The 14,815-nt window shown below is 43.3% G+C and overlaps 1 protein-coding gene across 1 annotated transcript; it reads right to left on the bottom strand.

The window, feature by feature from the left end:
• Positions 1-2: 2 nt before the first annotated feature.
• On the bottom strand, positions 3-13,251 carry LOC143302103 (45 kDa calcium-binding protein-like). The gene is made up of 6 exons (XM_076616635.1): positions 12,454-13,251; positions 10,483-10,619; positions 7,210-7,323; positions 6,671-6,829; positions 4,709-4,884; positions 3-2,000 (listed from the first exon to the last, which is right to left on the bottom strand). Exons 1-6 carry the CDS (start codon positions 12,957-12,959, stop codon positions 1,824-1,826), a joined length of 1,269 nt encoding a protein of 422 aa, XP_076472750.1. The 5' UTR covers positions 12,960-13,251; the 3' UTR covers positions 3-1,823.
• Between the last annotated feature and the right edge of the window lie 1,564 nt (positions 13,252-14,815).

Here is a 14,815-nt window from a genome sequence, read left to right as displayed (position 1 = left end):
GACATCAGCATTCCACAGAACTGCACACACATAACACAGACATCAGCCTTCCACAGACATTGCACAGACATAACACATACATCAGCATTCCACAGAACTGCACACACATAACACAGACATCAACATTCCACAGAACTGCACACACATAACACAGACATCAGCATTCCACAGAACTGCACACACATAACACAGACATCAGCATTCCACAGACATTGCACACACATAAAAGAAAGGAAAAAATAAGAAAAGAAAGAAATCGAGTAACAGCAACAACAAAAGTTTTCAAAGAAATCACTTTAAATGCAGGTCCCATAATTCTTTTTACTCTCCCTAAATAAATGAACATTTTAACAATTGAAATTCTCCATACATAGCCTAGAAGACAATGACTCATCCACCTGGTCACTGACTTTTGAAAAATAACCTCACACACCACGCAAAAAGTGACCTATGAGAGAGAAAAACAACACAAGTACCAACATTTTAAAAACATGGCAATTCTAAGACAAAAACAAAATAAACCCAAACCCTTCCTCAAGTCAAGAGTGAAGATTCCCACACAAAGCACACACACACTGTCAGAGTCAAGATTCCCACACAAAGCACACACACACTGTCAGAGTCAAGATTCCCACACAAAGCACACACACACACTGTCAGAGTCAAGATTCCCACACAAAGCACACACACACTGTCAGAGTCAAGATTCCCACACAAAGCACACACACACTGTCAGAGTCAAGATTCCCACACAAAGCACACACACACACTGTCAGAGTCAAGATTCCCACACAAAACACACACACACACTGTCAGAGTCAAGATTCCCACACAAAGCACACACACAAACTGTCAAAGTCAAGATTCCCACACAAAGCACACACACACACACTGTCAAAGTCAAGATTCCCACACAAAGCACACATACTGTCAGAACCAGTAATCCCACACAACGTACACACACACACTGTCAAAGTCAAGATTCCCACACAAAGCACACATACTGTCAGAACCAGTATTCCCACACAAAGCACACACACACTGTCAAAGTCAAGATTCCCACACAAAGCACACACACACTGTCAAAGTCAAGATTCCCACACAAAGCACACATACACTGTCAGAGTCAAGATTCCCACACAAAACACACACACACACTGTCAAAGTCAAGATTCCCACACAAAACACGCACACACTGTCAAAGTCAAGATTCCCACACAAAGCACACACACACTGTCAAAGTCAAGATTCCCACACAAAGCACACACACACTGTCAAAGTCAAGATTCCCACACAAAGCACACACACACTGTCAGAGTCAAGATTCCCACACAAAGCACACACACACTGTCAGAGTCAAGATTCCCACACAAAACACACACACACACTGTCAAAGTCAAGATTCCCACACAAAGCACACACACAAACTGTCAAAGTCAAGATTCCCACACAAAGCACACATACTGTCAGAACCAGTATTCCCACACAACGTACACACACACAAACTGTCAAAGTCAAGATTCCCACACAAAGCACACACACAAACTGTCAAAGTCAAGATTCCCACACAAAGCACACATACACTGTCAAAGTCAAGATTCCCACACAAAGCACACACACACTGTCAGAGTCAAGATTCCCACACAAAGCACACACACACTGTCAGAGTCAAGATTCCCACACAAAGCACAAACACACTGTCAGAGTCAAGATTCCCACAAAAAGCACACATACTGTCAGAACCAGTATTCCCACACAACGTACACACACCCATCAGAGTCACGACTCCCATACACCCACCACCACAGCACACCATCAGCCAATCAGAACTCGTCGTGGACGTTGGCGGCAAAGTTCATGACCTTGCTGGAGATGAAGATGTCCTTGTGTCTCAGGATCTCGTCCATGGACAGAGCGTTGTCCTTGTCATCGTCCATGTAGCTGATCAAGTTCTTGGCCTCCGTCAGGGCCTGGATCGGGTTCCTGGGGTCCAGGTACCTCTGGGGACACACCACATCATCACATCGTCATCATTCTTCTCCTTCGTTCATGGGCTGCAACTCCCACGTTCACTCCTATGTACATACACGAATAGGCTTTTACACGCATGACCGTTTTTACCCTGCCATGTAGGCAGCCATACTCCATTTTGGGGGGTGTGCATGCTGGGTATGTTCTTGTTTCCATAACCCACCAAACGCCAACATGGATTACAGGATCTTTAACGTGCGTATTTGATCTTCTTCTTGCGTATACACACGAAGGGGGTTCAGGTACTGGCAGGTCTGCACATATGTTGACCTGGGAGATCAGAAAAATCTCCACCCTTTACCCACCAGGTGCCGTTACCGAGATTCGAACCCGGGACCCTCAGATGGAAAGTCCAACACTTTAAGCATTTGGCTATTGCACCCGTCAATCATCATGATAATAACGTGAGTTGACAGTTTCAGTTTCTCAAGGAGTCGTCACTACCTTCAGACAAATCCATACATGCTACAAAACATTGCTGGGCAGATGCCTGACAGCATGCATAACCCAACGTGACTTGTCAGGCCTTGAGTGCATGCTTACATGTCTGTGTACCTGTCAGAGTGGATTTCTTTTTACACAATTTTGCCTGAGGACAACATTCTCATTGCCAAGGGTTATTGTTCAATGCGCCAAGTGCGTGCTGACCTCAGTTTATCATCCCATCCGAATGACTAGATGCTCAGTTTGATTTTCCCGTCAAAACTGGGAGAAAGGGCGAGCTTTCTGTTTCTGAGATCCAACACACAGGACCGAGCTGCCTGAGTACGCAGGGCGACAAACAAAGGAGTGAACTTGCTGCAGCAAGTCCTGGACCCTCCATCCTCCCACACCACCACAACAGCCCACGCCCAGACCAACTCCCTGTGTCATCCAAGACCTCAAATGGACATTTAAAATGAACACTCAGCTAAGTCTGAGATTCTTCCGTCTGTCTGAAAGTGTGTGATACTGAGTGAGTGTGGTTTCCATTTTCTTATTACTAATCATGATTGAGTATGTGGGAGATATATCATTTTAGTGTTTGTTAGGGGTTAGGAAGGGAAAGGGTGAGGGAGGGGAGGGCTAGACAATGTTTTTACAAGCGTGTGTGATAGTTATATTTTCAAATACATATTCTGTTTTCTTTTATACTTTTCACTCCTGTGTGCCATGGTGTTCTCTTTTGCCATGAGTGTGGTGTGAATGCCCTGTCTTGTTTTTCTTTGCCGTCACCCGTTTCTGAGGGTAGTTATCTGTGGCTCACTTCTCTCTGTGCTGTTTACAGCTGTGTGAATGCTCAATACTGTAGGTTCTGTAGCTCACTTCTCTCTGTGCTGTTTACAGCTGTGTGAATGTTCAATACTGTAGGTTCTGTAGCTCACTTCTCTCTGTGCTGTTTACAGCTGTGTGAATGCTCAATACTGTAGGTTCAGTAGCTCACCTATCTCTGTGCTGTTTACAGCTGTGTGAATGCTCAATACTGTAGGTTCAGTAGCTCACTTCTCTCTGTGCTGTTTACAGCTGTGTGAATGCTCAATACTGTAGGTTCTGTAGCTCACTTCTCTCTGTGCTGTTTACAGCTGTGTGATTGCTCAATACTGTAGGTTCTATAGCTCACTTCTCTCTGTGCTCTTTACAGCTGTGTGAATGCTCAATACTGTAGGTTCTGTAGCTCACTTCTCTCTGTGCTGTTTACAGCTGTGTGAATGCTCAATACTGTAGGTTCTGTAGCTCACTTCTCTCTGTGCTGTTTACAGCTGTGTGAATGCTCAATACTGTAGGTTCTATAGCTCACTTCTCTCTGTGCTGTTTACAGCTGTGTGAATGCTCAATACTGCAGGTTCTGTAGCTCACTTCTCTCTGTGCTGTTTACAGCTGTGTGATTGCTCAATACTGTAGGTTCTGTAGCTCACTTCTCTCTGTGCTGTTTACAGCTGTGTGATTGCTCAATACTGCAGGTTCTGTAGCTCACCTATCTCTGTGTGCTGTTTACAGCTGTGTGATTGCTCAATACTGCAGGTTCTGTAGCTCACTTCTCTCTGTGCTGTTTACAGCTGTGTGAATGCTCAATACTGTAGGTTCTGTAGCTCACTTCTCTCTGTGCTGTTTACAGCTGTGTGAATGCTCAATACTGTAGGTTCTGTAGCTCACTTCTCTCTGTGCTGTTTACAGCTGTGTGAATGCTCAATACCGTAGGTTCTGTAAAGCACCTGCAGCAGTTTTCTGGACCGACGGCCTTTGTTATCAAGTACTGTTATTATAAAGTCCATTAAGTGCAGACAATTTCTTTCCCCCCCCCCACCCCACCCCCTTTTTCTCCTCAAGGCCTGACTAAGTGCATGTGGTCATCCTGCTGGTCAGGCATCCGCTGAGCAGGTGTGGTGCAGCGTGTGTGGATCTGTCTGAAGGCAGTGACACCTCCTTGAGTCACTGAACCGTACTGTTGTTCTCAAAACGGACAAGGATCACACATTTCTGAAGAGAATGGAAACGCATTCAAAATCAATCAATCAATCGCAAAAAGAGCAAATCATAAGCACCTAAAGCACCAATAGGACCAGGGGGGGGGGAAGCTGTTTTTCTGACCACTGAAACAAGACCATAAATGAATTATCAAAAACAAAAAACGAAAAAACAACAAAAAACAAACAACAACAACAAAAGAAACTCAGAGAGTGTGGAGGTGTGTTCTGACCTTCAGCTCCTCTTTTGTGACCTTTCCACTGTGGTCAAGGTCAAGGGCGGATCGGAACTCCTCCTGGCGCTCCTTCTGCCAGGCCTTGTCCATGGCCTGGTACTCCTCCCCCTCCACCTCCCCAGGGGGGAGCGCCGCGAACTCATCTTCAGTGATCACGCCGTCCCCGTTCGTGTCTGTGGGCATACACATCAAGGTACACAACACAGAATGTGTCAGGATACATCATGTCTGTGGACAGACACATCAAGGTACACAACACAGAATGTGTCGGGATACATCATGTCTGTGGGCATACACATCAAGGTACACAACACACAATGTGTCAGGATACATCATGTCTGTGGACAGACACATCAAGGTACACAACACACAATGTGTCAGGATACATCATGTCTGTGGACAGACACATCAAGGTACACAACACACAATGTGTCAGGATACATCATGTCTGTGGACAGACACATCAAGGTACACAACACACAATGTGTCAGGATACATCATGTCTGTGGGCATACACATCAAGGTACACAACACACAATGTGTCAGGATACATCATGTCTGTGGACAGACACATCAAGGTACACAACACACAATGTGTCAATGTGTCAGGATACATCATGTCTGTGGACAGACACGTCAAGGTACACAACACACAATGTGTCAATGTGTCAGGATACATCATGTCTGTGGACAGACACGTCAAGGTACACAACACACAATGTGTCAGGATACATCATGTCTGTGGACAGACACATCAAGGTACACAACACACAATGTGTCAGGATACATCATGTCTGTGGACAGACACATCAAGGTACACAACACAGAATGTGTCAGGATACATCATGTCTGTGGACAGACACATCAAGGTACACAACACACAATGTGTCAGGATACATCATGTCTGTGGACAGACACATCAAGGTACACAACACAGAATGTGTCAGGATACATCATGTCTGTGGACAGACACGTCAAGGTACACAACACACAATGTGTCAGGATACATCATGTCTGTGGACAGACACATCAAGGTACTCAACACACAATGTGTCAGGATACATCATGTCTGTGGACAGACACATCAAGGTACACAACACACAATGTGTCAGGATACATCATGTCTGTGGACAGACACGTCAAGGTACACAACACACAATGTGTCAGGATACATCATGTCTGTGGACAGACACATCAAGGTACACAACACACAATGTGTCAGGATACATCATGTCTGTGGACAGACACGTCAAGGTACACAACACACAATGTGTCAGGATACATCATGTCTGTGGACAGACACGTCAAGGTACACAACACAGAACATGTCAGGATACATCATGTCTGTGGACAGACACATCAAGGTACACAACACACAATGTGTCAGGATACATCATGTCTGTGGACAGACACGTCAAGGTACACAACACACAATGTGTCAGGATACATCATGTCTGTGGACAGACACGTCAAGGTACACAACACAGAACATGTCAGGATACATCATGTCTGTGGACAGACACATCAAGGTACACAACACACAATGTGTCAGGATACATCATGTCTGTGGACAGACACGTCAAGGTACACAACACACAATGTGTCGGGATACATCAAGTCTGTGGACAGACACGTCAAGGTACACAACACACAATGTGTCAGGATACATCATGTCTGTGGACAGACACGTCAAGGTACACAACACAGAATGTGTCAGAATACAGAATCATTGGTGTCAGGATACCTGAACTCACGCTGTCCTCACACACTGTCCCCCCACCCCCCAGGCCCCTCCCTCCCCCACACTGACCAATGCCTCCCAGGATGCTGACGACCATGTTTTTGAGGGTCTTCTTGCTCTGCTCAGGATGTTTGAACTCACACCCACAACACACACTGCCCCCCACCTCCCTCAACGCCCCCACACCCCCACCGCTTCCCCCTCTCACACACACTGACCGATGCCCCCCAGGATGCTGACGACCATGTTATTGAGGGTCTTCTCGCTCTGCTCAGGATGCCGGAAGGACATGAACTCCTCCTTGGTCAGCTCGTTGTCCATGGGCTCTGTGTCTGCATCCGCCCACCGGAACTTGTATCGGATCAGCTCCTCCTTGGCTGAAACCAGAACAACATGGAATATGTGACGTGTGTGTGTGTGTGTGTGTTTCCATAACAGAACAAAACCGGGTCATGACACAGTTATCAACAGAACAAAACCAGGTCATGACACAGTCATCTACAGAACAAAACCAGGTCACGACACAGTCATCTACAGAACAAAACCAGGTCATGACAGTCATCTACAGAACAAAACCAGGTCATGACAGTTATCTTTCGGAACAAAACCAGGTCATGACACAGTTGTCTACAGAACAAAAACAGGTCACAACACAGTGACAAAAACACACTTCAATAAAAGATGAAGGTCCAGAATAAAAAATAAAAAATATCTTTTAAAAAGTCAACAGAGCTGAGGAAGGCATGGGCAGGCTCACCGTCTGGGTCCAGCTGAATCTGGTCGTAGTCGACGACGTGTCTCGTCGCTAGGTCCTGCTTGAAGCCCTTGGCCAACAGGAAGTGGACGTAGTATTCCTTCCAGTGCACCTTCCCTGCAGCCACATAGCTACACATTGCACAGGGTGTGTGTAGTAACTCTAACAAAGCTATGCCTGCAGCCACATAGCTACACATTGCACAGGGTGTGTGTAGTAACTCCAACAAAGCTATGCCTGCAGCCACATAGCTACACATTGCACAGGGTGTGTGTAGTAACTCCAACAAAGCTATGCCTGCAGCCACATAGCTACTCGTTGCACAGGGTGTGTGTAGTAACTCCAACAAAGCTATGCCTGCAGCCACATAGCTACACATTGCACAGGGTGTGTGTAGTAACTCCAACAAAGCTATGCCTGCAGCCACATAGCTACACATTGCACAGGGTGTGTGTAGTAACTCCAACAAAGCTATGCCTGCAGCCACATAGCTACACATTGCACAGGGTGTGTGTAGTAACTCCAACAAAGCTATGCCTGCAGCCACATAGCTACACATTGCACAGGGTGTGTGTAGTAACTCCAACAAAGCCATGCCTGCAGCCACACAGCTACACATTACACAGGGTGTGTGTAGTAACTCCAAAAAAGCTATGCCTGCAGCCACATAGCTACACATTGCACAGGGTGTGTGTAGTAACTCCAACAAAGCTATGCCTGCAGCCACATAGCTACACATTGCACAGGGTGTGTGTAGTAACTCCAACAAAGCTATGCCTGCAGCCACATAGCTACACATTGCACAGGGTGTGTGTAGTAACTCCAACAAAGCTATGCCTGCAGCCACATAGCTACACATTGCACAGGGTGTGTGTAGTAACTCCAACAAAGCTATGCCTGCAGCCACACTGCTACACATTGCACATGTGATGTGTAGTAACTATAACCAAACTATGCCTGTAGCAACACTGGTACGCATCGTACGTGATGTGTGTAGTAACTCTAACCTAGCTATGCCTACAGCCACACAGTGACGCATGCACGTGGTGTGTGAAGTGACTCTAACCAAGCTATGCCTACAGCAACACAGCGACTCATGCACGTGGTGTGTGAAGTGACTCTAACCAAGCTATGCCTGAAGCCGCAAGGCTACGTATTGCATGTGGTGTGTGTAGTAACTCTGACCAAAGTAAGCCTGTAGCAACACTGCTACTGGTGTGTGCAATAACACTGCTACTAGTGTGTAGTAACTCTGACCAAGCTAAGCCTGTAGGCACACTGTTAAGCATGGCACCTGGTTTGTGTAGTATCTCTAACCAAGCCATGTCTGCAGCCACAAAGCTACGTGTTGCACAGTGTGTGTAGTAATTCTCACCAAGCTAAGGCTGAAGCCATACACTGCATGTGATGTGTGTAGTAACTCTAACCAAGCTATGTCTGTAGTCACAAAAGAGAGAGAGAGAGGGGGGGGGAGAGGGAAAGGGGGAGAGAGAGAGAGAGAGATGGAAAGACCTGATATGTGTGTGAGTGAGTGGGAAAGACTGGCATATAAATGTGTGTGTATGCATACATGTGGTGTGTGTGTGTGTGTGTGTGTGTGCGGTATCAGTGTGAGGGTGGGCAGAAAGAGAGAGAAAGAAAGCGACTACCAGGGATGGGGCACACTGACCGAATCACTCAACACGTTGATTTCATCATTTTGACATCACCCCCCCCCACCACCACCACCACACACACACACACACACACACACTCACCCCCCCATTCCCTTCTAGTCCTTCAACTCATGATCAAGCACATGCGTCTGTGCACAGGCGCGTAATCAAACACACACTCACACATACACACACACACACACACACACACACACACACTCACCCCCCCATTCCCTTCTAGTCCTTCAACTCATGATCAAGCACATGCGTCTGTGCACAGGCGCGTAATCAAATACACACTCACACACACACACACACACACACACACACACACACACACACACAGTGCACACACAAAGCAAACTGCTGTCACCATCATATGCTCAATCGGCCCAAGGAGATAGACAAATAGACAAAGATGGAGATCTTGAATGTCACTGGCTGCGAGGTCCTTGTGACATGGGTGAATGCACTGATGTATTTTCATTGCATTGCAAAACATTAAACGAATGAATCTGGTGAAAGTAAATATTGAAACAAAACAAAAAGAAAGTTCTTTCTGTGAAGAAAAATGGTAGCAACCAGCAGGCCAACCAACACATCATCTAAAACAATTCTCTTCATTCATCCATCAGTGAAACAAATTACAACATTGGTGACAGAGCAAAAATATCAAATCTATCTGACCAGGCAGTACGTAAGTGGGAGTAGTGCTTCAAAGCTTTTAATATAAGCTTTGCCATCAAGTTTATCACCTTGTCACATTCTGGTGTCAGTATGCTAAAGAGATCTTTTCTTTTTGCAGTATCTTTTTTAATCCCACATTAATTTCTCAAATCATTGTATGATTTACAATCAAACATAAAATGAACTTCATCAACTGTGGAGTTAGACATATTTTTTTCATATATATAATGTTCAATATCATATAATGATATAAAAAAAAAAATTATATATACACACACATACACTACTCAGATACATATAATTTATATATAGGGATCAGTATCTCTGTGTGTGTGTGTGTGTGTGTGTGTGTGTATGTGTACATGTATACATGTATAATGTTCAATATCCATTCTCATTTGCACACACACACACACACACACACACACACACATACACCCAACACAAGCACAAGCATACTCACATGCACACACTCACACACATGCACACACACATACAACACCAAACACACACACACACACACACACACACAACACACACACACAAACACACAATGTCCCAATGTTCACATGTCTCTGCTCTCACTGTATAGATCTACCTGAAGATTCCCAGTCCAGCACTTCACCACCAACACCCCCGACTGAACCAAACTACTGACAGTGACCATACCATTATTGTCCAGGTGTTTGAAGTTTCCTAATTCTCTTGAATAACCTCTGAAAAATGTTCCTTCTATTTTCTCTTTTACCCCCCACCCCTAGCCCCCACCAAACCAGCTGACACTGAGAGTGACTGTACTGTCATTGTCCTGGTCCAGGTGTTTAAAGATCTCCTCATTCTCCTGCGCGACCTCTGAAAACTGTTCCTCCATTTTCTCATTCACATCCCCACCCCATCCCCCCACCACCAAACCAGCTGCACAGACTGACCATACCGTTATTATCTGGATCCAGGTGTTTAAAGATCTCCTCGTTCTCCTGTGTAGCCTCTGAAAAATGTTCCTCCATTTTCTCGTTGACCCAGGCTTCCAGTTCTGCCACACTCAGTTTGCCATCTTTGTCGCTGTCCACCCTGAAATAACAGTGGATGATATGAGTGTGTGTGTGTGTGTGTGTGTGTGTGTGCATGTTTGTGTGTGTGTGCTTAACATGTATCTTTGTGTGTGTGTTTGTGTGTGTGTTTAACGTATCATTGTATGTGTGTGTGTGTGTGTGTGTGTGTGTGTGGAAGGGGGCTAGTATACATACATTGTTTAAAAGTATATGTTTAAATGTATGTAATGTAGGCAATGTGCTTATACATTTATGTAAATGTACATGTTTGTGTACAGTTTGCTAGTCATATTTTGGTGTGAATGTACACATTGACGTAATATAATGCAATATCAGAATACGTATATAAATATTTTTCTTCTTCTTCATTCAAGGGCTGCAACTCCCACGTTTACCTGTATATGTACATGAGTGGGCCGTTTTTATCCCACCATGTAGGCAGTCCAACGTTTTAACCACCCGGCTATTGCGCCCAGAAATATGTGTATGTAAAACCATGAGTTCTGCAAAGCACTTAGAGCAGATCTATGTGGATAGTGTGCTACGGAAGTATCATAGAGCAGATAATTATGTCGTTAGTGTGCTACAGAAGTATCCACTATTATTATTATTATTACTAAATGAATAATAAATTAACTAAGACTCTCCTTCTTCTTTTATACTGTGTGCAACAATAAACTGATGTGTTAGTGTGTGTGTGTGTGTGTGTGTGTGTGTGTGTGTTAGTGTGTGTTTGTGTGTGTGTGTGTGTGTGTGTGTGTGTGTGTGGGTGGGTGGGTGTGTGTGGGTATATTTTTAACTGTTTCATGGTACTTTTCCCTGATAAAGATTAGTATTTATGTAAATGCATGGTTAATGCATGAATGGTTGAACAGGAAATGTTTCCTTTGCAGCAGTCAACAACACAACATTAAGAGCAACAAGAATAACACACACACACACACACACACACACACACACACACACACACACACACACACACACAGAATGGATATTTTTCCTCACCCATTATTTTTATTTAAAGACCAATTGAATTTGTGGTGAACAGGTCAAATTACACACAGCTTGCTGAACCAGGAACCTAAACGCTGCAAATGTGCTGTTCAAAAGTTAGATTTTTATCTACCAAAATACCCAAATCCTTTTCTAACTCAGTTTCTTCTAGTTCTAGATCATTGGAGTTGATGTGACAAGAGTAATGATAATAATATAATGATTACTTATATTGCACACTATCCAGAAATCTGTTCAAGGTGTGTTATAAAAACACTTTTGTTTACGTAACACATTACATCAATGTTACATACACACACCAAAGTGTGACCAAACACACACACACACATACACACACACACACACACTGGATACATACATTTTAACATACATGTGTACCTAACAGCTACCCCCAACAAATACACACACATAGGCACGCACAAATATACATAAACAGACGTGCACACACACATGCACACACACATACAAGAGCAGTTCAAGTTATCTTTACCAACACGTAGCATTTTACATTATCATTGTTAAACTGAATTTGCCACATCTCTGTCTTCTTGACTAGTGTGTCCATATATATACTTTCGTGGATCAAAATTTGCTTTACTTTATTGATTATTCCATAGTAAGATTTTACATCATCAGCATTTTTTTTTTTTTTTTTTTAACAAACGCTCTAACTCATGTATCTGGCTTATCAATAGTAAAATAAATTCATATGTATATATATATAACTAATGTTGGCTCCAAAACACTTTCCTGTGGAACGCTGCTGGTCAATGAATGAATGAAGCATGTAAACCCTGGCTGACATTATTGACAATTCAAACTATGCATGGTTTACTTACTTGTACACAATGTCCTTCAACTTGGATTCAGCTTCCTCATAGCGGTCTTTCTCAAACTCTTCATGGTTGCCCAGAAACATCTCTTTGTGAAAGTCCTTGTTGATGTGGCCGTCCTGCTCCATTCTCACAGCATCGATGTGATCCACAGGGCGAAGTTTCTCCACAGGCAGCTTTTCCACCCCATCAGGGATTTTGACAAACTTTAATTCCTGCTCTTTCTCCTCGTTGTCGTCGTCATTGTCATCGTCTTTGTCATCTCCGATGACATGCCTTCCTTGATCATCATTTTCGTCTTTGTCATCCTCTTTGTCTCCCTTGTCTAAGTCTTCTGCTTTGTCGTTTTTGGGGTCTCCTATATCATTCTCCACATCTGCAGGGTCGACGTGTTGTGCATTGGCATCGGGTTCTCCAGGCGGTGGTTTCACATTTCTGAACGGTATAGCGGCTGCCAAGTGCAGTGCCAAAGAAACCAAAAGAAAAATCTGAACAACTGACTTACATTCCATTGCGCTGCTCTGGGCAGGTCGTATGAAAAGGAAACGAAAGTAATCCGTGTTGTCAACGATATGTTCTATCTGCACAGTTTTATTTGCAGTGATTCACTTCGTGTAACCAACAAAGCCGTCGGAATTAACACTCTGGATCAGTCAGAAGCGCACGTGAAGTTCAATACGTGCAACCCGACAAGCCTAATGAAAATGCTTTCTCTTGCGCTTGTCACTCATATAATTCAAACTGTCAGAATAACGATAAATGTGTGAATAACTGACACTGCTAGCAGCCTACGAAGTTTCGATTGGCGATGATTTCTCATGCGCCTTGTGATTATGCACACATCATCTAGAAACCCAAACATGCGCAATGAGAGAGACTCTTAAGTACACAGTTGTTACAAGTACTACGCAGATTTTCTCTTTCCTGCAACTTAAACGCTCCTTTGGATTCAGCTTCACAATCTGTGATAGAAAGGGCGAAAGATGGTTCTGCTAGTGCTGCAAAAATAATTGTTGCTACTGCTAATTTCACTGCCACAATTGCTGCTGCTACTGCAGCCCTTAGAACGTCTATTATCCCCCAAAGACTTTTTTCTCAGTGCTGCCGCACTCTCCACAGCAGCTAAACTCAACAATGTTTGGGATTGTTCAGAAGAAAAGGCGCTCAGCGAAGACAGGGGTGGTAATATATTGACGAACAACTACACCCACACCCGTGCCTGCACCTGTGTGTGTGTGTGTGTGTGTGTGTGTGTGTGTGTGTGTGTGTGTGTGTGTGTGTGTGTGTGTGTGTGTGTGTGTGTCTGTGTGTCTGAATAGAATAGAATAGAATAGATTTTATTGTCATGAAACCGTAAGGTTTATAAGACACAAGTGCAATGTTAAATGAATGAACGAATGAAAAACACACAATTAATCAATCAGTTACTGCAGTAAATTGCAGCAGCATTCATAAACAAATTTTCCCAATTTTGTTTGTATATATTCATCATCTGTTAGCATCACTTGACTGGGAATATGTCCTGTGTTATTGGAATTTTGAATATCCTTTAAAAATTGTTGCCTTAATGTTTTATATTTAATACAATGATCAAGAAGATGGATTTCGTCTTCCAGGATGTTACACTTGTTGCACAATCTGTCTTCTTGTGGAATATTTAAATATCTACCTTTCTCAATCTTTAGGTCATGCGCGCTTATTCTGAGTTTCGTTAAAGCTTGTCTGTGTTTTGTATCTGATATATTTAAAAGATAGGTTTCAGTTTTGTACTCTGCTACAATTGTATTGTAAAATTTTAGCTTTAATGTTTTTTTTCTCTTTTATCTTTCCAGTATTTGATATATTCATTTTCTATTTTTTTATATACGACGTATTTCAGTCTATGTACGCTGAATGTGAATTGATTTTTCCAAATGTGATCAAGGCCTATAATTTCGAATGTCTTTCTAACAAATATCAACCATACATCAAGAAACGTATATATTTTCATTCCCACTGTGAATTATATACACTTGCACAACATATAATATGATATGGGTATCAAGCAGCTTATGATAAAGTTCTGAGGAAATGAAAAAATATGAAGAAACAGATTGTGCTGTGGAGGCCATATTTTCTAACAAATATCAACCATTTTCTAATTTTTTATATTAGAAAATGGTTGATATTTGTTAGAAAATACGACGTGTGTGTGTGTGTGTGTGTGTGTGTGTGTGTGTGTGTGTGTGTGTGTGTGTGTGTGTGTGTGTGCACCTTGCAAACACTGACTTCTATATTCTGAACAAATGCCTATAATTTTTTTAATAACAATAAAAGACAGAAATAAAAGGTCAGCGTCAAAATAAGCGTCAGTCAGTTTCTGTGTGTA

This window comes from Babylonia areolata, chromosome 28, assembly GCF_041734735.1.
Source record: "Babylonia areolata isolate BAREFJ2019XMU chromosome 28, ASM4173473v1, whole genome shotgun sequence".
NCBI lineage: Eukaryota > Metazoa > Mollusca > Gastropoda > Neogastropoda > Buccinidae > Babylonia > Babylonia areolata.
The sequence above is the reverse complement of the archived record's forward strand: the minus strand, read 5'-3'. Positions and strand labels throughout refer to the sequence as shown.

Coding starts and splice junctions, on each gene's coding strand:
- LOC143302103 (XM_076616635.1), bottom strand. CDS start 12,959: ATGGAATGTAAGTCAGTTGTTCAGATTTTTCTTTTGGTTTCTTTGGCA. Junction 7,324..10,482: donor CCTGGATCCAGATAATAACG/GTATGGTCAGTC, acceptor ATGTGGCTGCAG/GGAAGGTGCACTGGAAGGAA. Junction 4,885..6,670: donor CAGCATCCTGGGGGGCATCG/GTCAGTGTGTGT, acceptor GTATGCCCACAG/ACACGAACGGGGACGGCGTG.